Source organism: Chiloscyllium plagiosum, unplaced genomic scaffold (genome assembly GCF_037043375.1).
Source record: "Chiloscyllium plagiosum isolate Xiang-an unplaced genomic scaffold, Cpla_swu_hap1 HiC_scaffold_12, whole genome shotgun sequence".
NCBI lineage: Eukaryota > Metazoa > Chordata > Chondrichthyes > Orectolobiformes > Hemiscylliidae > Chiloscyllium > Chiloscyllium plagiosum.
Window position 1 is genome coordinate 55853291 of NW_028270150.1, and position 26131 is coordinate 55879421.

Sequence of the window (26131 nt, forward strand, 5' to 3'; positions counted from 1 at the left end):
AGCAAGATACAATACTGCGGATGCTGGAAATCAAACATTTTCCCAACTAAATTGCTTTAAAGAAGGGATTAAAATTACTGGCGGAAAATAATCACAAGTAGCCAAGGGCCACAGAACCAACATAGTTTAGATAAGAGGCAGCCGAGGTAAAATCAACATTTTATCTGGAGACCATGGAACAAGTCAACACCTCAAAAGGCACAAAAAATTCCTCATCTCTACCTAATTTGCACCCTCATGAGAACATGTTCTGTTCATTATTTTTCTCAAGGTGAAAACTTGCTCTCTTTAATGTGTAGGATACCTTGGGCAAACCTTAAAGGAATGGGCTGTAGCGAAATTTGTGGCAGAATCAGATGAAAAGTCACATGAGGGCCATTGAGAGCATCTCACTGCATCTTACATACTTTTGTTGAGTAGCAAGGCGACCCTCTTCCTGGGCAGTGGTGAGTTGCCAATGAAGTGTGGGGTGGGGGCATCATAGCTTGTTAAATGCCTTATTTATGATACATTCTCTCTTCGGCCTGCTTTAAAGCTGGCATAGCGAGATGCTCACTATACTTTCTAAACCTGATACTTCCTCCAATGGAACAGTTTGAGCTGCAAAATGTTGTAGGAGACAGCCTGGCTGATGCTTCCTGTGAGCCATCAATACTCTTGTTCTCAGAGGTTGAAAAGGTGGCTCCTGGCAGAGTGGTCGATTCTCTGAGAGTGAGGTGAAAGTGGGTGGCATCGCTGTTAGTGCTAGTGCAGGTGGTCAAAAGGTGGCAAGGTGCTCAGTGGAAGTGCGTAGGCAGCACAGTAGTGAGGGAGATTGGGAGGGTGAGTGAGGGAAGATGCTGCAGGTACGTTGAGAGTGGCAGAGCTTGAGCCTTGTAGGAGGTGGGTGCAGTAACTGAGAGAGAATGAGCGTGAAGTGGCAGATGGAGCAGAGATGGTCATTGACTTTCTTATTGTTGACCATTCCTCTGTACCACTGAGATACCACTGATCTGGACAACAACTTCAGCCCAGGTGGCCAGGGTTTGGTAAGGGGTCCTCCTCTGCTTGTCCTCCTTTGTACCAACCCCCTTGGTAATGGCTCGATTGGACTATTGCAATACATCTCCCCCTTCACCAATATGTTCAGATTTCACCCTTGACTAAGCAGGGAAGCTTCAGGGTTCCTCTGGGTGCATAGTGGCCTTGGAAATATGTCACGGGTGCCAGGGATGCTGGTCTTTCAGCAGATATCCAACAATGTAACGAGTGGTAAGTTGTTCTGAGAGTGGCGTATAGATCACAAATATAAGGAATGACATAGGGACAGGGTTGGAAGTTGATGACACACAGCGGGCAAGATATGGCGAGAAATATTGCTTAAATGTCACGAAGATCCCTCCAGAAAACTGAACACTTTACTCAGTCAAATACACCATAAAATGCAGCCCTTTTTGGTTGGCTCTTTTTGTTCTTGGTGGAAATGTATGTCTAACTGCATTTTAACTGGAGAAAGTTTGATCATGTGATGTAAAGGGTTTCAATCTCTGTTTTATTGTTATATGGTCATGGATGTGCTTGTTGCTAGCTAAGCTTGCATTTTAACCCATAGTTAATTGCCTTGAGATGATGCTACCTTCTTGAATGCTGCAGTCCACCTGGTAAATGTACTTCCACAGTGCAAAGAAGCAAGTTCCAGGATACTGACCCCAAAGAGTGAAGGAGTATTCCCGGAAATACATCCAGGGAAGTTATTTGGGTGGAACTGAGAAATAAGAAAGGGATGATCACGTTATTGGGATTGTATTATAGACCCCCCAATAGTCAGAGGGAAATTGAGAAACAAACTTGTAAGGAGTTCTCAGCTATCTGTAAGGATAATAGGGTAGTTATGGTAGGGGATTTTAACTTTCCAAACATCAATTGGGACTGCCATAGTGTTAAAGGTTTAGATAGAGATGAATTTCTTAAGTGTGTACAAGACAATTTTCTGATTCAGTATGTGGACGTACCTACTAGAGAAGGTGCAAAACTTGACCTACTCTTGGGAAATAAGGCAGGACTGGTGACTGAGGTGTCAGTGGGGGAGCACTTTGGGGCCAGCGACCATAATTCTTTCGTTTTAAAATCGTGATGGAAAAGGATAGACCAGATCTAAAAGTTGAAGTTCTAAATTGGAGAAAGGCCAATTTTGACGGTATTAGGAAAGAACTTTCGAAAGCTGATTGGAGGCAGATGTTCGCAGGTAAAGGGACGGCTGGAACATGGGAAGCCTTCAGAAATTAGATAACAAGAATCCAGAGAAAGTATATTCCTGTCAGGGTGAAAGGGAAGGCTGGTAGGTATAGGGAATGCTGGATGACTAAAGAAATTGAGGGTTTGGTTAAGAAAAAGAAGGAAGCATATGTCAGGTATAGACAGGATAGATCTAGTGAATCCTTAGAAGAATATAAAGAAAGTAGGAGTATACTTAAGAGGGAAATCAGGAGGGCAAAACGGGGACATGAGATAGCTTTGGCAAATAGAATTAAGGAGAATCCAAAGGGTTTTTACAAATATATTAAGGACAAAAGCGTAACTAGGGAGAGAATACGGCCCCTCAAAGATGAGCAAGGCGGCCTTTGTGTGGAGCCACAGAAAATGGGGGAGATACTAAACGAATATTTTGCATCAGTATTTACTATGGAAAAGGATATGGAAGATATGTAGGGAAATAGATGGTGACACCTTGCAAAATGTCCAGATTACAGAGGAAGTAGTGCTGGATGTCTTGAAACGGTTAAAGGTGGATAAATCCCCAGGACCTAATCAGGTGTACCTGAGAACTCTGTGGGAAGCTAGAGAAGTGATTGCTGGGCCTCTTGCTGAGATATTTGTATCATCGATAGTCACAGGTGAGGTGCTGGAAGACTGGAGGTTGGCAAACGTGGTGTCACTGTTTAAGAAGGGCGGTAAAGACAAGCCAGGGAACTATAGACCGGTGAGCCTGACCTCGGTGGTGGGCAAGTTGTTGGAGGGAATCCTGAGGGACAGGATGTACATGTATTTGGAAAGGCAAGGACTGATTCAGGATAATCAACATGGCTTTATGCGTGGGAAATCATGTCTCAAAACCTTGATTGAGTTTTTTGAAGAAGTAACAAAGAAGATTGATGAGGGCAGAGCAGTAGATGTGATCTATATGGACTTCAGTAAGGTGTTTGACAAGGTAGATAGGATAGTGAAGAAGGCGTTTGGTATGCTTTCCCTTATTGGTCAGAGTATTGAGTACAGGAGTTGGGAGGTCATGTTGCGGCTGTACAGGACATTGGTTAGGCCACTGTTGGAATATTGCATGCAATTCTGGTCTCCTTCCTATCGGAAAGGTGTTGTGAAACTTGAAAGGGTTCAGAAAAGATTTACAAGGGCTGGAGGATCTGAGCTACAGGAAGAGGCTGAACAGGCTGGGGCTGTTTTCCCTGGAGCGTCGGAGGCTGAGGGGTGACCTTATAGAGGTTAAAAAATTATGAGCGGTATGGATAGGATAAATAGACAAAGTCTTTTCCCTGGGGTCGGGGAGTCCAGAACTAGAGGGCATAAGTTTAAGGTGAGAGGGGAAAGATATAAAAGAGACCTAAGGGGAAAATTTTTCACGCAGAGGGTGGTACGTGTATAGTATGAGCTGCCAGAGGATGTGGTGGAGGCTGGTACAATTGCAACATTTAAGAGGCATTTGGATGGGTATAAGAATAGGAAGGGTTTGGAGGGATATGGGCCGGGCACTGACAGGTGGGACTAGATTGGGTTGGGATATCTGGTCAGCATGGATGGGTTGGACCGAAGGGTCTGTTTCCATGCTGTACATCCCTATGACTCTATGAGTAATTATAAAATTCAAAGATAGGATGGTCTGTGACTTGGAGGGGGAATATTTTATTTTAGCATTAATCATTCACAGGATGAGGGTGCTGCTGGCAAGGCAGCATTAATTGCTCAGAAGGCAGGTAAGAGTCATGGAATCATAGAGATGTACAGCATGGGTACAGACCCTTTGCTCCAACTAGTCCATGCCATCTGGACATCCTAAATTAATCTAATCCCCATTTGGCCCATATCCTACAAAACGCCTCCTATTCATCTACCCATTGAGATGCCTTTTCCATGTTGTAATTGCACCAGCCTCCACCACTTCCTCTGGCAGCACCCCCTACATAAAAAGATTGCCCCTTAGGCCCCTTTTAAATCTTTCCCCTCCCATCCTAAACCTAGGCCCTCTAGTTTTGGACTCCCCTAGCCTGGGGAAAAGATCTTTGCTGTTCACCCTATCCATGCCCCTCATGATTGCATAGACTTTAATAAGGTCACCCCTCAGCCTCCGATGCTGCAGGGAAAACAACCCCAGCCTAATCACCCTCTTCCTAAAGTCCAACCCTCCAACCCTGGTAGCATCTTTTAAATTTTTACTGAACTCTTTAAAGTTTCACAACATCCTTCCAAAGCAGAATTTAACACAATTTTTCTGAAGTAACTTAATCAATGTCCTGTACAGCTATAACATGACCTCTTAACTCCTGTACAATGTTCTGACCAATAAAGGCAAGCGTACCAAATGCCTTCTTCACTACCCTATCTACCTGTGACTCACTTTCAAGGAACTATGAACTGCACTCCAAGTTCTTTTTGTTCGGCAATATACCCCAGGGAACCTTATCATTAAGTGTATAAGTCCTGCTCTGATTTGCTTTGCCAAAATGCAACACCTCACATTTATCTGAATTAAACTCCATCTGCCACTCCTCGGCCCATTGGCCCATCTGACCCAGATCTCGTTGTACTCTGAGGTAACCTTCTTCGTTGTCCACTACACCTCCAATTCTAGTGTCATCTGTAAACTTACTAACTACACCTCCTATGCTCATATCCAAATCATTTATATAAATGACACAAGCAGTGGAGCCAGCACCGATCCTTGTGACACACCACTGGGCACAGGCCTTCAGTCTGAAAAGCAACCCTCCACCACCACCCACTGTTTTCTACTTTAGAGGCAGTTCTGTATCTAAATGGTTAGTTTTCCCCAAATTCTATATGACTTAATCTTGCTAACCAGTCTACTTTGTTGAACGCCTTACTGAAGTTCATATAGATCACATCCGCCATTCTGCCTTCAACAATCCTCTGTGTCACTTCCTCAAAAAACTCAATCGAGTTAGTGAGACATACAAAGTGACATTGACTGTCCCTAATCAGTCCTTGTCTTTCCAAATACATGCAAATGCTGTCTCTCAGGATCCCCTTCAACAACTTGCCCACCACTGATGTCAATCACCAACGTTGCTGTGGATCTGGAGTCACATGTAGGCCTGACCAAGTAAGGATGGCAGTTTCCTCTCCTGAAGGACATTCGGTAACCAGATGGATTTCTCTGACAATCAACTCATGGTCATCATTAGAGTCTTAATTCCAGACTCTTAGTTTTTTTTTACTGAATTCAAATTCCACTATTTGCTGTAGTGGGATTCGAACCAAAGTCCCCAGTGTTAATAGCCCAGCGATAATAACACTAGGCCATCGTCCCCTCCACTTGCAAGTGATTGTGTTCTTAAGCATGTGCAGTGTCAGAACTTGCATGGGAGGCCAACAATCAGGTTCCCAATGGTGGGATGAACATTCACAATGACATTCTCAGAATCTTTAAAGCAGATCAAGTTTTGGGACAGTAGGCATTTTTGTGTTATGCATGAGGATTAAAAGTTGAGGTTACCAGACGTAATCCCAATTAAGTTTCCCTAAATGAATAATGCATACCTTCCAATTTCTAACTGCATACGAGTGATATGCAGCTGATGTGGTACTGTACTTGCTGATGTTAGAGTGAGTATCTGCTTGTTCCCTTTGGGAGTGTTGATCTATGACTGTGGTTCCCAGCCTTTTCAGTAACATGACATATCACAATGAGACAAATAATTACATAGCACACTCACTTTTTCAGCTGAATTGATTTCTTGGAAACATCACATTTACTTGCATTTACTATGGTTACAGCCTTCCTAGAGGGGTTCGCAATATTGTGCAAACAACAAGCTAAAGAAGGATCAAAAGATTTAATTTGTTTTGGAGACCCAGTGAAAAAACAATCTTCAACAGCAAGCACACATACTTTTCAAAGTCTCCTCAATTCAACTATTTCAAACTTTTCATGGCCTGAAACTGTTCCATACTCTGCATGTGATTCATAAGTCTGAATTTTTGCAGATGCCATTTCATAATTGCAACTTTAAAAGTAATTTTAAAAAAAATAATTGAAGCCAGACATAATTGACATTCAATGGAACTGAAAAGACCGCAAGGCAGAATAAATTGTAATTTACCGGGTTAGTGGGTAATCTGGACCTGCCAGTATGTAAAGAGCCTTTTAATCTGGGGAGGAATTGATGAAAGGGTCACCCATAAAACCAGTTTCACTGACAGACATGTCCTCCTGCTGGTTTTTACATATACCAGGGCTGAAAATGCTAATTTGCAGAGGTATGTTGCCAGTAACAACAAGAGGAAAGCAATAGCTGACCAATAATTTGATTTGAAGATTAATTTTCATGAATGTTAGGAGTTGGAATTTTGGCTGGATAAAATATTGTTTTAGGTGAAATAATATTTGTTTTACATTGATTTTTTTACCTTAGTACAAACTTCCATGGCACACTTAGACAGTTGTCAGAGCGTATTCGTTAAAAGCCGTAGTCTATGCCATATAATGACTGAGATCAGATGGCAGCAGTCTATGTTGCTTGGGACACAGAGGATGGCCAAAGCAAACAGCCTGGAGGGCAATGGGCTTCAGTTGAGGCGGCTGGTCAAGACTGGAAGTCTGAGTGGCCAAGGTTGGCAGGCAGGCAGACAGGAGAAGAGTGGAATTGCCAGCAAGTTTAGCTGCTGATACTCACACCGAGAGCCTGACTGGGAGGGAATATGATGTCAGAAGCTTCAACACCATAAGGTCAAGGTGGGGATGTTAATTTCCTGTCCACCCCTCCACATGATTTGTCATGTATATGTGAGGAGTTGAGAACTGAGTATTTGCCTGACAGAAGCTGATCCAACCTGACCAGAAGTGACACTCTCCTCCACACAGGAAGCAGGATTTGGCATTGATTACAGAACATTCTGTCACATCCCCCTGCAGGGTAGGATTTGCATATCACATCACACTATCTTTCCTTGGAGCATATTACTGCAGATGCTGGAATCTGTACTGAAAACAACAAATGCTGGAGATCACAGCGGGTCAGGCAGCATCCACAGGGAGAGACAGCAAGCTAATGTTTCGAGTCTAGACGACTCTTCATCAGAACTTCAGCTTCAGCTCTGTTGAAGAGTCATCCAGACTCGAAACGTTAGCTTGCTCTATTTCCATGAACGCTGCCAGGCCCACTGTGTTTTCAGCACACTATCTTTTCTCTTTGGGTATTTTGGTGAAGAATAACATGCAAGTTTCAATCCTTGCTGGCTAAGGCCCTGCGTAAAATGAGCTGGTCAGTTTCAATGGAGCTCCTCTTGGACAGAAACCCTAAGCATTAAAATGCTCATAATTCTGCAATTTCAATTAAACAGGCCACAAGCATAAGCAATCATAATGCTTAAACAATACTTCATTAAAACCCAGACAGTCTGATGACATTTTCAAAATATAAAGTTTAATCTCAAGGTGCTCGACAGCATTATCATTACATAGATTAAATGCCAAGTTTATTTTCAGAACCAAATACTTTTCTGCCTATTTTACTTTAGTAGTTTGCACCTTATTACATCCACTTGAGAGGCTGCATACAGCCCTCCATTACAACATCAGCAATGGATTGTTTACCAATGGTTTCGGTGCTTATCTCTATTTACAACTCCATCAATATTGATCGTAAACAGCAAACATATTTAGACTTCCTGTATTCAACTGTCAAAATATTACTGCAACTCTAAAGTGTGAAAATACATTGCACTGCCTAAAGCATGGTTCCCTACCCCTTCAGGCTTATGTGAGGGTATGGTTCTACTGGTATCAAACCTCCTGTAACTCTCACAAGTCAGCATTCTTCATGTGCAAGCCATCAAGTGATCTTTGGCAGGTTAACAGCCTCTGGAAGCTATCAGAGACAGGTCAAACTCTTGTCACCCAACTTTTACAGCTGTATTTTCTAAAAAAAAGTTATAAATAGTGGTGGGAGCAGAGTTTTAGCTCCGTCTCCCCAGCCTAGGGATTTGATATGCAATTACAGCATTCAGTCACTTCTCCATTTAACAAGCAGAGTCCAGTAGGAACTGTATCACTGACCTTGCTGTACAGCTTGATTTCTAATGCTGTTCTTATCCACAAGGTTACTGGGTACTGAGGTGGGGTGAAGACTGGGATTGGGGTTAGGGTTGGCATAATGGAGGGGAAAGAATATATGCAGTGTTTTAATGAGAGCCAATTTAGAAAAGGATTACTTCATAATTGATTCTTAAGTGCAGACAGCAACAAGATTGATGTAAGAGTAGTTGACTTAAGTCAAAAAATTTCAACAATCTGAAACATTCACTCTATTTCACTTCACAGATGCTGCCAGATCCGTTGAACATTTAAACATGTTCTGCTTTTATTTTAGACTTCCAGAATCCACAGTATTCTGCTTTTCAATAAGCTACTAAAATCTTCTTCCAGTGAGTATTAACTATATAGTAATGATTTAATAATCCAATACAGGAAGAACACATTTTAAACAATAAAGTACATCAGCTGAAACCACAACTAAGCTCTTGTTCACATCTATCTCTGGGATCATACGGTGTCCTGGCTCTTAATGCTACAGTCACTCACCAGCTCTTCAGTGCAGAAGGAAAGGACTCATTTCTCTAAGGTGACAGCAATTTGGTCTATTACAATTCCAAAGAGTCTTGAACACATTTTAATCTATTAAAGTTTATCAATAAATTATATAGCTCTTCTCTGAAATGCATTTAACTTTGGAGTGTTCTCAATTTTGAAATGGATAATACAACTCTGAACTTTTGGTTGATACATAGTAGCGATTTCTAATCTGCATTACAGTCTTTTGGCTCCAGAACATAACTAAAACTCAAATCTCAGTCTTAAAATTCTCAAGCTTTTGAGGTGGTCAGGTAAACCAAAAATATTAAATGTTCTGGTCTGCAAACTGTAAAAATCTCAGAATGGGATGTTAACTGAACCCTGCAAAGAGTAGCTCTGAGAATAATAGGGCTTCCAACTCACCTTACATTATTGCACTCAACAGAATACAGAAAGGAGGAATTCCTATCTACTGCACTAACAATATGAATACTTTGTGAAGATATTTTAACAAGAAGAGGGCAAGGAGAGCTAATAAACTCAGGCTTGGGGTAATCAGTAAGAACCAGATAGTTTTATTGTCTAATGATTCATCAGTCTATTTGCGCATTCAGTTCACTTAGACATTAAAATTTGTTTTTAAAGAAAGGAAACAGGTTACTGATAAATGCAAAAGCCAGAGGATAAGATTTTGCAAATTTTGTTGGAAAAAGATACATTTTGTTGCAGCGTTTGTCTGCATGAGAGGGCAGCACTGTATGTTAACAAGTGGGCGCTGATTGGTACAAGCATTATCATGGAGATTGCATTAATGATGATTGACAGTTAAAGGCCAGGCTTTAAATTTAAACTTGGCATGTTTGGTCAAGACATCATGCTGAGAAATGAATCACAGAATAGGTGCCACCTATTTTGTTGAGTTGAAACTGGTGCAGTCCCTGTACACGTTCTTCCTGCTTGCCAAGAACACTGTGTTACAAATACTCATTGTGACATCAAACTGAATGGGAAGTTATTAGTCACAGTACTCTGGAAGAGAAGATGCAAGAAAATAACCAAGAGGTCTCCAAATGGCGCACATAACTCTTCAGATATTCTAGATAAATATTATACACAGCACCATGATAAGTGCAGAGAAACGTTTGTTTCGTTGTTCTTTAATCAACAACCTACAAAGAAAAGTCCAAAAGAGAACAATACTTGGAACAATACTCACACTGCAAAGTGATCTGTTCTGATTTCTTTCACCAAGTTGAAGTAAAGGTTGACGGTTATGCAACAAACCCACGCCAGGGAACACCAGTCTGCATGTGAACAGGAAATGGAGCCTACTATTAGAAGATAAATTGCACAAAAACACAGATTTAAAAGGATCCTTTTCCAACTTCAGGATTCCAAGGGATAGTGTCTCTCTCTCACATCTTTTAAATATCCAAAATTCAAATGCACTTTTAAATTAATGGCTGGAAGATTGTGCACAGCACATATTTGAATTTTCACTCTATAGAACTTGCAGACCTATTTTCTAAACAGGAACTTGAAGTTTGGAAAATTATTTCTGTAGATTGTTCTGACAAGGCACAATTACTTCCATTACTTCGTTACTGCCAACTCAGCATTAGGTGTGTACATCCTTTCTTACTACCAAACAATACTTCACAAAGGTTACCTGAATGTTTAATTTTAAAAATGATTTTAAAGTCCCAATCAGGGTTGGAAACCTGAGCCAGGTTAGAAAATGAAAACAGAAATTGCTGGAGAAACTGAGGTATGGCAGCAACTATGGAGAGAAAGCAGAGTTAGTATTTAGAGTCCAGTGGCCCATTTTTTTCAGATTAGAAAATGCCAACTTATGTTTAGATGACTTTTGCACTTGGGATTTCTGGACAGGAGTCCCCTGTGCAGGGATCCAGAAACTCACAAAACCGCCATAGAAACCATGCCACCTTTTACTGCACTGAGTGCTGAATTCTGTAGTTCCAATGTCCAGTAGATACTTTGACAGCTACTGTGAGACAGCAAGAACATAAGGTACATAAGGGGTTAGAATGGGAGCAGGGGCTCGGAGAGTGTGGATGAGGGATGTTGGGGAAGTATGATTCCTCGTGGGAAAAAGGGCAGGATTATTAGAAAAGAATGGGTGGGTGTGGAGTAGGTGGGCGGAATGATTTTGAATCCAGCCTGGGAAGTGTTGGATTTGATGGGAAGGTAGTAAGTTGGGGGTCAAGTATGTAGAGTCAGGTTGGCAGAGGGGGCAGGTGTTGGGTCCAGGGATATCAGGGGTCAGCAGGGTGTAGTGGGTTGGTGGGTGGGTGATGGTGTTGGTGGGAAGAGGGGTAAACAATGGTGAATATCAGATATTCAGTTTATACTTATTGAGGAGTTAGAGCAAGTTTTTAATGTTAATTTCCAGAAGCAAATCAGAACTTGGAATTCTCCAATTCTGAGGGGCTTTTCTGAAGGATTTCAGAGGCAGGGGAAAGCCCATTGGAGTTTTCAATTGCCCAGGCAATTCCCTCAGAGTCAGCTGTGATAGGAGTTCAGCAGAGTTCTTTCTGCACTGCTCCAATAACTCTCTGACCCTGTAATATCTGGATTTATCTGAAGCAGAAGCATATAATTACCTTCGCTTCCCCCACCCCTTATCAGAACACTACTGAACTGCCCATTCGAAAGTCCCTCTCATGAGCATGACTCTAACTTGCAGGAGTACAGCTATTATATTGAAGATGTACATGTTACAACCACTACAATTTGTTTTGCTTGTCAACCTTTGATCCTCCTTTGACACCAGCACATACATCCACCTTTCTGATGCTGTAAAATGTGCCACTTTCTCTATATTGACAAACCAAATAGATGCTAAATGAGTAAGGTTCCAATGCACTCCATTTGATTTCCCTACATCTGCTGAGGTAAAGCTTAAATAAATTTGCATGCAACTGAATGGACTGTGCACACGCTCCTACAGATTATCACTTAAAATGGCTTTCCTTTCTGCTCCCACACTATCACTTCTGGTGTTCCTTCATGCATCAATGCTGAGAGCACACCTACTTCTCAGCCACATGCTGCCCCTCACAGCATCATCATATGACACCGAGGGCCTCTACCAACAACTGCCTCACCGTTTCTAAATTATCAGCCTCCTTATCTGATACCCAGTCATGGATCAACAGAAACTTCTTCCAATTATACAGTGGGAAGACGGAAGTCATTGCTTTTGCTTTCCACTGCAAATTTCCTTCCCTCACTACCTGTTCCATCTCTCCCCCAACAATTGATTTTCTGAAACTAAAACAAACTGCTTGCAATCTCAGTGTTATATCTGCTACCAGGATAAACTGCCACTTAAACGTCTGTGTCCTCCCTAAAATCACATTGTTTCCACCTCATTATCACCCAATTTAGCTCATATTCTGTAAACATTAATAGAGTCATAGAGTCATAGGGATGTACAGCATGGAAACAGACCCTTCGGTCCAACCCGTCTATGCCGATATCCCAATCTAGTCCCATCTGCCAGCACCCGGCCCATATCCCTCCAAATCCTTCCTATTCATATACCCATCCAAATACCTCTTAAATGTTGCAATTGCACCAGCCTCCACCACATCCTCCGGCAGCTCATTCCATACATGTACCACCCTTTGTAAGAAAATGTTGCCCCTTAGGTCTCTTGTATATCTTTCCCCTCTTACCCTAAACCTATGCCCTCTAGTTCTGGACGCCAGGGAAAAGACTTTGTCTATTTATCCTATCCATGCCCCTCATAATTTTGTAAACCTCTATAAGGTCACTCTCAGCCTCTGACGCTCCAGGGAAAACAGCCCCAGTCTGTTCAGCCTCTCCCTGTAGCTCAAATTCACCAACTCTGGCAACATCCTTGTAAATCTTTTCTGAACCCTTTCAAGTTTCACAACATCTTTCCGATAGGAAGGAGACCAGAACTGCACGCAATATTCCAACAGTGGCCTAACCAATGTCTTGTACAGCCGCAACATGACCTCCCAACTCCTTTACTCAATACTCTGACCAATAAAGGAAAACATACCAAACGCCTTCCTCACTATCCTATCTACCTGCGACTTCACTTTCAAGGAGCTATGAACCTGCACTCCAAGGTCTCTTTGTTCAGCAACACTCCCTAGGACCTTACCATTAAGTGTATAAGTCTTGCTAATATTTGCTTTCCCAAAATGCAGCACTCGCATTTACTGAATTAAACTCCATCTGCCACTTCTCAGCCCATTGGCCCATCTGGTCCAGATCCTGTTGTAAACCCTGCCTCTGTTTTAATCCAGACTCAACCATTTTAATACACCCCTGGCTGACCTCCCACACTCTAACCAATGTAACCATCCATAACCCTGCTGCCCTTGTGTAAACCTACACCCAGTCTTGCACCTCTACCACCTCATGACTGATGGCCCATACTGTGGACCCTGGCAAAGCAACATCTTCATTTTAAAATTCTGATCGATGTTTTCAAATCACTGCAGATTTTTATCTCCCCCATTCCTGTAATCTCCTCAAACCCCACAATCCTCCAAGGTATCTCAAAATATTTAAGTTTTGCCATTTGAGCATTCCCAACTTTAATCACCACCACTGGCCGTGTCATCTGTTGCCTAGGCTACATGATTTCCTCCCTGCACATCTCCACCCCTCCATTTCACTTCTCACCTTGAAGACAGTTCCTAGAGTCTACCTTTTAGACAAAAATATGTTCATCATTATGGCGTCATCTTTTCTTTTACATTACTTCTTATACTGTCTTGGGTCAAATATGTGTACTATACTGCCTCAGGACATTTTCTTATATTAAGGTGCAGTGTGAATACAAGTTGTTCTAGTTATGACCAGATTGTCAGTTTAGGTCCTCGGCAGACAACGACAATGACATTTCTCTTTTCAGTAGCTATGACGTAGAGGTGTCGATGTTGTACTGGGGTGGACAAAGTCAGACATCACACGACACCAAGTTATAAGTGACTTCTCCTGATGAAGGAGCAGTGATCCAAAACCTGTGATTTCAAATAAATCTGTTGGACTGTAACCTGTTGTCACATGACTTCTGACTTTTCCAGTAGCAGCACAGGGGAATAATAGTGCAGGGCTTCATGGACAGCCTTAATATTGACCGGCGTATTTTCTCAACATGGTCATAAAAATGATGGCAAATATAAATTAAATGAGAGTAATAGGTCTACTAACAGTATTCTATTAAATAGAAAGTTTAATTACTGTCTTTTTCAGAGTAAAACTATCTTTTCTTCTCAGAACAGTACAAATACACACAAACCCAGTAATGATAATGCAGAGAGATAGCTAGTTCACTGCTCTGAATACTCAGTGTGCCTGCAAATGGTAAAATACGCGCACAGCTCATTTAAGTACATTTTCATTGTTTCCTACACTTAGCAGTCAACGCCACAGGATTAAGAAGCAGCTATTTTGGCACAGGCAGCTCTGAAAGTCTTCAGTTCACCTTTAAAGCTGCTCTGCTCCTGGATAATAAAACATAATGGCTGCAAGAAGTGCAAGCACTCTATCACAGCAGAAAGGTAGCTTTGTAGGTATTGTTACACAAAGGTGTGCTTTTTTTAAAATAAGGGTTACCATGCAGTAAAAAGCATCCTGCATAAAGATAACAAAAAAGTGATTTTATTTTACTTTATCCCATTCTCAAACAACAGGCTGAAAACCAGATGAATTCTCTCCAGGGCAGGCTATCTACTCCACCAGATCACCAACAGGTTGAAAATAATCCTCAGAAAGCAATCCCTAGTGCAGAACTGTTCATTTCAAATTTAATCTTCATCAAGTATTCTCTGTAGAATACAAAGGAAGATGTAATGTTAACGTTATTGGGATATTAATCCAGAGGGACAAACCTAATGCTTTGGAGACTCAGGGTCATAGCCCACCATAGCAGCTGGTGGAAATTAAATTCAATTAATAAAATCTGGATCCCAGATTCAAGAGGTCATGTCCTTTTTTTTTAATTTCATTCAGATCACTGTGTCACAGAAAAAAAAACCTTTCCAAACTTTAGATTTATAATTCCTTCTCCAAAGTTGAATTATTTACTTGTACATGATACAATTATATATAACATTCAATGCACTTGCGGTGATATTATATAGACAGGGGATATAAACATACTGCATACTGCTCACACTCTTGCAGTCAATATATTTTGACGACTGGAAGTTTATAAAACAATGCTTTATCTTTCCCTCTTTGTGAGTTTGCCAGAGGATCTTATACTAAAAGCTGCATGCAATGGTTGTCAAAAAAACTTGAAGTACATTATTTAGCAAATACTGCATGACTGCTTCCCAAATCGTTTTCTCAAGCTGACCCCATCTCGGTGCTCAAAATATGCCGGGAGCTCAGAGTTATGAGAGCTGGGTGAGAGGGCTAGGGGGCTGCAGGTGAAAGCAGTAGGTGGGGAAGATGCTTGAGAGAGGAAGAGTGAAGGGATGCCTGTGAGGGGGCAGTGGGGATTGTGAGCGGAGGGGGTTGGAATGCCTGTGAGAGCAGTGAGGATGGCATGGAGAGAGTGAGATACCAGTGAGTGCAGCCTGGGAAATAAATAAAATGTTTAATCCACAAGGCTTTTAAATAAAAAGCATCTACTTTCTCATTTTAGGACGGAATTCTAGGCGTAGAAGATTGGGTCGTTATGCTGTACTCACTATGAAAGACAACTGCAATGGCTTAAAGAGGACCTTGCAGCTTGTAGCACACAGTCAGAGCTCCACCTCTATATCAAAGCTCAGACCCCAAATGTTTAGCTGGAACCCACCATTTGGGGCTGGGCTAGAGGAATGGAGTTCGTATGGGGAGTTGGGAGTGACTTGCATTATTTTGTAAACGTATACTGCTTTTACACAGCTGTTTGACATGATCAAATGCTCAACAGGTTCAAAAAATCAACATCCTACTGCAGCATGTGTTACAATAAAGCCAACAGTATACATGCATCATACATATTGGACAGTGAATTTAGTAATCCTGTATTTATAATACAAAACTCAGATTGTTTTGCCTGGAAAGATAAAGGCTGAGGGGTGACCTGTTGGAGGCCTATAAAATTATGACAGGCATAGATAGCTTGGACAACCAGAGGCTTTTTTCCAGGATGGAATGGTCAACTACAAGAGGATACTAGCTCAACATGAGAGAGGGGAAGGTTAAAGGAGAAGCGCAGGGAAAAGTTTTCACACAGAGGGTGCCAGTGGAGACGGTGGAAACAGGCACATCAGCAACATTTAAGAACTGTGGTCAAAGCTAGCTAATAGATTTATTCCAGCTTAGCCCAGATCTTCTGTCAGGCATTTCCAAAGAGCGCAGTTCCCTGCTGGAAACATGAAATCACTGAATTTATACCTTGAGTTGTTCAAAGTAACTATTTCTATAAGGTACAATTGGCTTACAGCTTTTCCATAGCATAGTGTGGAAGGGGTTACAATTAAATTCATTTCATTACAAAATTTTATTTGATGACTCTCAAATCACACTGTCTCAATTATTTTTGCCATGATGTCTATCACTTATTCAAGTGGAAATTGGATAAATGCTTAGAGAACACTGGCGACTATTTAGTCAATGAAGTGATCATTGAGAATTAGAACTGCACCTTCAAAAACCGGGAAACACAAAGACACCAAATGAATTCAAGCATACGTTCCGAACTATTGTCTTTAATATCAACTAATAACAACTGAGAATATATTTTATTATAGATAGTCCATGTTCTAAATGTGCAAAAGGTATTTCATTAACATAAAAACCTGAAATTATGGAATTCTTATACTCATAAGTACAAGATATTTGACAGTACACATTTATATTAGAAATTCTAATACTGTCATTATCCAGATATAAAATGTTTTTCTTTTAATTGGCACAGGATAGGTTACCTAAGAAATTAGGAAATTCTAAGAACAAGGGGAGACCCTTTGGCCCAATAAATCCAATTCACCAGAATTCAAGCTCTCACTACGGACAGTGTTGGATCAGTGGCAGTGTCTGATTGAAAGTCAGTCCTTCAAACCTAATTCTAGACTCCAATCCTTGCTTTGAATTCTTCCATTGCCTATTGTGCTATCACCTAGGCCTCCACATTATTCAAGATAATTCTCAACCTTTTAAAAAGTGTTTTTTTTAAAGCATCTATTCTAAATTAAGCTTCATGTGAAACTTACCATGGGAATCTTTTAAAAGTACTGATTTTTTTTGCCAAATATTTTATTCTTTCAATACATTTCCAATATTCAAATGGTCATCCATGATGAGGAGTTATGCTCAGGCTAATATATATCAGCTTCTAATGAATATTTAATGTTTCTTGCCCTTATTTTGTAACACTTATATGCAGTTATCAAAGATATCAGCAACAACGGCTTGTACTTTGGCCTTAGCATGGCCTTTCCTGTGCCTTCCAACCACTGACTTATCGAGACAGAGAGGAGAAGATGTCAGTGTCCACCCAACATCCTCTCACCTGACTGAAAGCCCCCTACACCAAAAGTGCTACATGGGAGGGCACTTAATTCAGCCCATTGACTAAAGAGTTGATTGATTGAAAGCCAAGAGGTTAAAAGGACCATTCTTACTCTCCATTCACGAGTGCTCATCTGTTAACAATTTTCTGAGACAGGGAGTGGAATGTGGTTGAATATTGTCAGTACCTTGTTTTTTGTGAACAGCTGAAGGTACAAGATGTTTTACACAATCCAACAGTCTTTGGGATGTATGGCCTGCATACTTCATATTGCCCTGACACTGAAATTCATATGGCACATTATTGATTTGCGTGATAGGAAGAATGCTTTTTTCGTCTGAGAGCTGCATGCTGTTAATGGTAAATATGTTGCTGCTGCAGAGTAGCACTGCAAAACAACTCACTTCACCAGTTGCTCAAATGTTTGACACACTTTATCTTCAAGTGTATCCCAAGGTACACTGGGTAATTTTCAGGACCAAAATCCCATTCATGGGTTTTTATGATATACAGTGAGAGATGATCCGATCATGGTAGCCATTACTATAGCAAGATTATTTTGATGTGCTCTGTTTCAGCTCTACCTCCTTTGCAGAGGGAATACATTTAGAGTGAGCTCTATATATTGCCAATAATGCCAATCTTATTGTGCTTGCAACCATAGGAATGTGAATTACCCATGACGATAGGCTAGACAGGCAATAGTACAGAATACGTTGGCAGGTTTCTCAATAAACACATTAAGCAAGGTGAATCTGAAAAGCCTCTTAGAGATGTACAGCATGGAAACAGACCCTTCGGTCCAACTTGTCCATGCCAACCAGATAGCCCAACCCAATCTAGTACCATCTGCCAGCTTCTTTCCAACAAACTTGGAGAATACATTCACAAAACTAGCAGTTTCCTATAAGAGTGATGAGACTTCAAGTACTTCACTTGGGACATCCGAAGGTTATGAACGGTGTGGCATAAATGGACAATTTTATTTCAAAGAAAGGAAATACTCAAGTGTTGCTTGATGTTCAGCATTCATCATCCTAGAAATTAGCATAATGTGTTTTGGGTTTACTATACAGAAAAAGAAACAAAGCACTCACCAAAGTACGTAAGCCACCAAGCCTGAAAATTGCAAAGGACACCATCTGGGATAACTTCTCCCTGTTACAAAAGGCAAATTTTAAATCGCTCAGCAGAAGTCAAATCAATTTCCAAAATATGTAATTTGATTATTTAAAATATTACACTTTCCATCACCTGCATATTTATTCTGGCATTAAAACAAAAATAATCCACACATTAAGACTAAGAAAACTGTATATTAATGCTTCTAAAACCTTCAACAATATTTCTATGCTGCAAAATAAACACTCCTAAAGGACAGGTTTTCTGTTTGGCAAAAAAAATTGTATTTTACTAAGTTTGACAAATCTTCTCAAGAACTTTGACAAATAAACTATTTAAAATGATTACAATTGCAACAAAAATATTTGGGATTAATGAGGGTTTGTCATAATATGAAGCCTCCAAACAGTTTTTACATATAGTAGTTTAGGATTGGTTACAGAATCCAATACAGAATGAAGGAAACAGACTCTTCATTCCAACATATCTGCACCGACTAACTATCATAAATTAATCTAGTCCCATTTGCCAGCATTTGGCCCATATCCCTTTAAACCCTTCCTATCCATATATCCATCAAAATGCGTTTTAAATGCTGTAATTATATCAGCCTCCAGCACTTCCACTGGCAGCTTATTCCATATATGCACCATCCTCTGCGTGGAAATGTTGCCCCTTAGGTCTCTTTTAAAATCTTTCACCTCTCACCTTAAACCCCTATGCCCTCTAGTTATGGAGTCCACTACCTTGAGGAAAAGACCTTGGCTATTCACCCCATCCATACCCCTTGTAATTTTATAAAACTTCAATAAGGTCATCCCTCAGCCCCTCATGCTCCCCTTTCAAGTTTCGCAACATCCTTCCTATAGCAGAGAGACCAGATTTTAACACAGTATTCAATAGGGTCCTAAACAATGTCCTGTAAAGTCACCACGTGACATCCCAACTCATATACTCAATGCACTGATCAGTAAAGACAAGCAAGTCAAACGCCTTCTTCACTATCCTGCCTACCTGCGACTCCATTTTCAAGGAATTATGAACCTGTGCTCCAAAGTAGTTTTGTTCAGCAACACTCCCCAGGACCTTACCTTTAAGGTATATAAGTTCTGCCCTGATTTGCCTTTCCAAAATGCAGCACCTCACATTTATTTAAATTAAACTCCACCTGCCATTCCTTGGCCCACCAGTCCATCTGTACTCAGAGGTAACCTTCTTTGTTATCCACTACACTGCTAATATTGGTGTCATCTGCAAATTTATCAACTATACCTCCTATGGTTCACATCCAAATCATTTATATAACTGACAAAAAACAGTGGACCCAGCACTGATCCTTGTAGCACACCGCTGATCACAGGACTCCAGTCTGAAAAGCAATCCTCCACCACCACCCTCGGTCTCCTACCTTCGAGCCAGTTCTGTATTCAAATAGCTTCCTGTATTCCACATGATCCAACCTTGCTAACCAGTCTACCATGTGGAACTTTGTCAAGTGCCTTACTGAAGTCCATATAGATCACCTCCACTGCTCTGTCTTCATCAATTCTCTTTGTTACTTCTTCAAAAAACCCAATTAAGTCAGTGAGACACAATTTCCCATGTACAAAGTCATGTTGACAATCCCTAATCAGTCCTTGCCTTTCCAAATGCATGTAAATCCTGTTCCTCAAGATTCCCTCCAACAACTTGCCCACCACTGAGGTCAGGCTCACCGGTCTATAGTTCCCTGGCTTTTCCTTACCACTTTCCTTAAACAGTGGCACCATTTTAGCCAACCTTCAGTCTTCCGGCACCTCACCTGTGACTATCGATGATACAAATATCTCAACAAGCAGCCCTGCAATCACTTCCCAGCTTCCCACAGAGTTCTAGGGTATGCCTGATCAGATCCTGGGGATTTATCCACCTTTACGTTGTAAGACATCCCGCACTTCTGCCTCTCTAATATGAACATTTCTCAAGATGTTGTTATTTAATTCCCCATGTTCTCTAGCTTCCATAACCTTCTTCACAGTAAACACTGACGCAAAATATTAATTTAGTATCTCCTGCGGTTCCATACACAGGCAGCCTTGTTGATTTTTAAGTGTCGCTATTCTCTCCCTCATTACCCTTTTGTCCTTAATGTATTTGGAGAATCCTTTTGGATTCTCCTTAACCCTATTTGCCAAAGCTATCTCATGTCCCCTTGTTGCCCTCCCGATGTCTCTCTTGACTGTACTCCTACTGCCCTTATACTCTTCTAAGGATTCACTTGATCTTTGTTGTCTGTACCTGACATATGCTTCTTTCTTTATCTTCACTAAAACTTCAATTTTTCTAGTTATCCAACATTCCCTACATCTGCCAGTCTTACCCTTCACTCTAACAAGAACATAGTGTCTCTGGACTCTTGTTATCTCATTTTTGAAGGCTCGCCATTTTCCAGCCGTCCCTTTACCTACGAAAATCCGCACCCAATCAACTGTTGAAAGTTCTTGCCTAAACTTTTAGATCTGGTCTCTTCATTACCACCACTGTTTTGAAACTAATAGAATTATGGTCACTTGCTCCAACGTGTTCCCCCACTGACACTTCAGTCACCTGCCCTGCTTTATTTCCCAAGAGTAGGTCTGACTTTGCTCCTTCTCGAGAAGGTACATCCACATACTGAATCAGACAATTTTCTTGTATGCACTTAAGAAATTCCTCTCCATCCAAGCCCTTAACACTCGGGCAGTCCCAGTCTATGTTTGGAAAGTTAAAATCCCCTACCATTACCACCCTATTATTCGTACAGATAACTGAGAGCTCCTTACAAATTTGCTTCTCAATTTCCCACTGATTATTGGGCGGCTATAGTACAATCCCAATTAGTTGATCATCCCTTTCTTATTTCTCAGTTCCACCCAAATAATTTCTGTGGACATACTCCCAGAAATATCTTCCCTCAGTACAGTCATAATGTCAATCCTAATCAAAAACGTCACTCCCCCTCCTCTCTTGCCCTCCTTTCTATAGCATCTATACCCTGGAACATTAAACTGCCAGTCTTGTCCATCCCTGAGCCATGTTTCTGAATTGATTAGGGTGGCACAATGGCTAAGTAGCTAGCATTGCTGCCTCACAGTGCCAGGGACCCAGGTTCAATTCCAGCCTCAGGTGACTGCCTGTGTGAAGTTTGCACATTCTCCCCGTGTCTGCAGAGATTTCCTCCAGGTGCTCCGGTTTCCTCCCATAATCCAAAGATGTGCAGGTTAGGTGAACTGGCCAAGCTAAATTGCCCATAGTGTTCAAGGATGTGTAGGTTGGGTGCATTAGCCAGGGGTAAATATAGGGTAGGGGAATGGGTCTGGGTGGGTTGCTCTTCGAGGGGTCAGTGTGAACTTGTTGGGCCGAAGGGCCTGTTTCCACACTGTAGGAAATCTAATTCTAAATTCTATTCCAGTCCCATGTTCCCAACCATGCCCTGAGTTCATCTGCCTGACCTGTTATGCCTCTTACATTGATCTAAGTTACCTTCTAGTATTATTAACCAGAATTAGGTCAGCAGCGATCATTTATATTAAGTAATTTTGGTTTAAAGAATACAGTTAAAGGATACAATACTAAAACATTACTTACATGTTTCTGTAAAATGTACAATGGGAAGTAAGCAAGTGGTCATGCAACTGATTTTGTCATAATGCACGAGAACAAAAACATTTAATTATAGAACTATGAATTCAAAAAATTTTAGACTAAATACAATCTAACAAACGTGTGTGATCTGTGTGTTTTCACCCACTTACCATGAGATAGGCAATACTGTCAAACAATGCAGCCACAGTAAGGCTCAAGATCATCTTCTGTTGGGAGAGACAGACCAGAACATTAGGGAATGCATTATCCCATTAAACTATTAGAGTCTTCCTTTAATTCTTTCTAAAGTCAACTGATGCTAGAAATCCCTTTCGCGCTGCACCTGCTGAAGCAAGTTTTATACATCCTTAAAACATGTCACAATGATTCCCAGGGATTTTCTAGAGCTTTTTTTTCCATTTAGTATGCATCCAATGTGAAAAGAAAATGCCCATTTTGTGTTGGGAAGTCTTGCACGACCAGCGGCAACATATCACAATAAATTCTCTTCTCAATTACACACACAGGCTGTAACTCCACACCAGCCGCCCCAGCCCCAACCCCACTCCCCACCCGACCCCCTAATACACACGAAAGCTGGACAGGAGATGCAACCAAACCTTGTTCTTGCCCACTTTATTTTGATTAGCTGAACATTGAAATGCTGACTAGTTCAACAGAATTCAAATTAGATACGTACACTCTCCATACCACCTGACCGACATAAAAAGCAGCCCAAGATTCTCAACAAAATCAACAGTTGATAATGAATGAAACCCTGGAGTGGTTCAATGTAGCAATCTAATGCTGAGAGTTCAGATAATGGTTAGAAATTACTCACTCTTAGTTCTGTTGGTTGATGACATCATCTAAGTATCTCTGATTGCATTACTACATTGCAATCACTATTCATTATTCTCTACCCAACTGCTTTCTGAACACAGTATAAATTACATTAAAAGTCATTTGGCTGCTTTTCTCCCTCCTAATGATATTTGGGATTTCTTTTGTCAAGGCAAGAGGAAATGCAATATTTTATATTCACACAATCAAACATGCCTCAAAGTCAGCCCGTTTCCAACTAAAGCATAGTACAGCTACTAGCTATAAACAGGACCAAATCGACGAATATGATTTATTGCTGAAAAAGGCACATTTTGTTAAATCATTTCATCTTGTACTCATCAATTGATAAGAATACTAATGTAAAGGGGAACAATATTTTACATGAGTGAGGTAATGACTGATAACAATTCAGCCATAGCACACAGAATGTCAAAGCCAGGCTTTGACATTCTTGTCAATTGTTCTGATGAATGCAAGATTTGACTGTTGTGTATAGCTAAAAAAAAGGACTGGTTCTGTATGACCAAACCATGATTAACCATAAACCATTATGGTTTAGTTCTGATGTGATCCAGACCCTACGTTTTAGCTAAAGAAGCAATCCTAAGGCAATTTCCCATGGGTCAATATTTCTGGGATTTTCCACAAACATTGCTCCATTAGAAACAGAATTTAATTAACATGCATAGCTTGAGATCAGGAATAACCAACCTACCATGTTAAGGCATTATTGATCACTTGGAAAATACATTATATATTGATAGAGTATGGTACGATTGTGTTTCAACTAGAAATCTAACAGAATTGATTAATGCATGTTACAAACAAAACTTCCCATTTTCACAACATGTGCAATGATATTTCTGAATCCCATTAATGTAACTCCATATACATAGAAATCACACAGACTCTACATATTAGCACTTTATGATCCAAAAATACGAACTCTTCTCTCCTGCACCAGCTCCTCAGCCACGCATTCATTTCCTCTCACTAGCTTGTAGCATTGGGAGTAATTCAGATATTACTGCCCTCGAGGACCTCCTTTTTAAATTCCTGACTAACTTCCTATTGTTTCCCTTCAGAAGGTCATCCTTTACCCTTTCTATTTCGTTTGTTCCAATGTGTACAATGGCCTCCTGCTGGTCCCTCTCCCCTTTGAGAATACTCTGCATTCTATCAGAGATATCATTTATCCTGGCACCAGGGAGGCAATAGACCATTCTGATTTCTTGCTGTCAACTGCAGAAACATCTGTCTGTTCCTCTGACTAGAGAGGCCCCTGTCATATCGACTACCTGGAACCTGACATCTCCCTCATTACATTAGAACCAGTGTCAGTGCGAGAAACCTGGCTGTTTGTGCTACATCTCCTGACAGTCCATTACCCCCTACATTTTCCAAATCAACATACTTGTTTGAGATGGGGATAGCCACAGGAGACTCCTGCCTACCTCTCCTACTTTTTTTGGAGATAACCTATCTACCTGACAGTATGTATGGTTTTCTTTCCTTCCTATAACTGCCATCCATTACACCCCCTAGCTCCTGTAAATTCCTCATTGCCCCTAACTGCTGCCCAAACTGATCCACGCAATCTGATAGGATTCGCAACCACACACTTACTGCGGACATAACCATCAGTAACATGGAAATTCTCCTTAACCTCCCACATCTGACAGGAAGAGCACATCACTCTATTAAAGACCATCTTTGCATCTTAACAATCTACAGAAAATAGCACAGTCTTACTGCTCTATAAAAAAACACCAGTTCAGCCTAACTTAGTACCTATGTTTTTTATTTTTACATTTTAATCAAGAGACAAATCTCAATAATGTATATAACCAGAAAGAACCCACTCTACCCACTGTTAAAAAAGACTGCAAGGTTACACTTAAAAACCATGCACTTATCTGCTCCTGTGCTGTGAGCTCTCCCAGACAGGTTCTTCCAAGGTCAGCTGTGAATTTCACTGTTGGATAATTTTTTCTTAGACGCACTCAGATGTCCAGAAATACTTGAACTCAAACACAAAGGCAGTAGCTGTGCAGATTCACTGCTGTGTCAGAGAGCAGTGTAGGTTTCTTTTTCTGACCATGTGGTCTCTACCTTTGTTCTCTTCCTCCTTTGTAAAGTGCCATTGTTTTAATCTTTTTTCCCAAAGTTCCAAAACAATGAATCAGCAGATAAAACAGTAATTACTGATCCTGGAATTTGAGGAAATCACCTCCACAACCTAATATGCCTCAAAAATAAAAAGGGGTAGCTCTTACAGCTACAATTTTTTCCCGTCCTCTATTTTGGATTACCCAGAATCCTGTTGTAGAATTCCTCAGACTTAAAATGATTTGTTATTTATTAGAAGAAAACTAGTTTTATGACCATACAAAAAGAGACAGTGAGGAAACAGATCAGTCTGAGACTGGTACAGTTGGGAAAAGAAACAAGTCAACCAGCCATGGTAGGCAGAAACAAAACAGAGAACAAAATAAATTAAATTGCATTTATTTTAATACAAGAGGCCTAACAGCAAAGGCCAGTGAGCTCAGGGCATGGTTGGGAACATGGTACTGGGATATCATAGCAATTATAGAGGTGTGGCTCAGGGATGGACAGGACTGGCACTTCATGTTCCAGGATACAAATGTTATAGGAAGGATGGAAAGGAGGGAAAGAGAGGAGGGAGAGTGGGGTTTTTGGTAAGTAATAACATTATTGCTATACTTAGGGAAGATATTCCTGGGAATACAGCCAGGGACGTTATTTGGGTGGAACTGAGAAATAAGAAAAGGATGATTACTTTATTCGGACTGTACTATAGACCCCTAATAGTCAGCGGGACATTTGTAAGGAGATCTCAGTTATTTGTAAGAATAATAGGGCTGTAATGTCAGAGGATTTTAACTTTCCAAACATAGACTGGGACTACCACAATGTTAAGGGTTTAGATGGAGAGGAAATTGTTAAGAGTGGACAAGAAAATTTTCTGATTCAGTATGTACCGACGAGGGAAGGTGCAAAACTTGGGAAATAAAGCAGAGCAAGTGACTGAATGTCAGTGGGGGAGCTCTTTGGGGCCAGCGACCGTAATTCTATTATTTTTAAAATAGTGATGGAAAAGGACAGACAAGGTCTAAAAATTAAAGTTCTAAATTGGCGGAAGGCCAATTTTGATGGTTTTAGACAGAGCTTTCAAAAGTCGATTGGAAGCTGATGTTTGCAGAGAAAGGGACGGTTGGAAA

The 26131-nt window shown here is 40.8% G+C and overlaps 1 protein-coding gene across 4 annotated transcripts in view; it reads right to left on the minus strand.

Annotated features, from left to right (window-relative positions):
* The window catches only part of LOC122555131 (cyclic AMP receptor-like protein A), a 214513-nt gene that overhangs the window by 126167 nt on the left and 62215 nt on the right, over positions 1–26131 (minus strand). For all 4 annotated transcript variants that reach the window (XM_043700836.2, XM_043700837.2, XM_087992845.1 and 1 more), the window contains 3 exons: positions 22211–22267; positions 18413–18473; positions 10017–10104 (listed from right to left, as the gene is read on the minus strand). In XM_043700836.2, coding sequence (XP_043556771.1) covers positions 10017–10104; positions 18413–18473; positions 22211–22267 — 206 coding nt within the window. The remainder of the gene's footprint in view (positions 1–10016; positions 10105–18412; positions 18474–22210; positions 22268–26131) is intronic.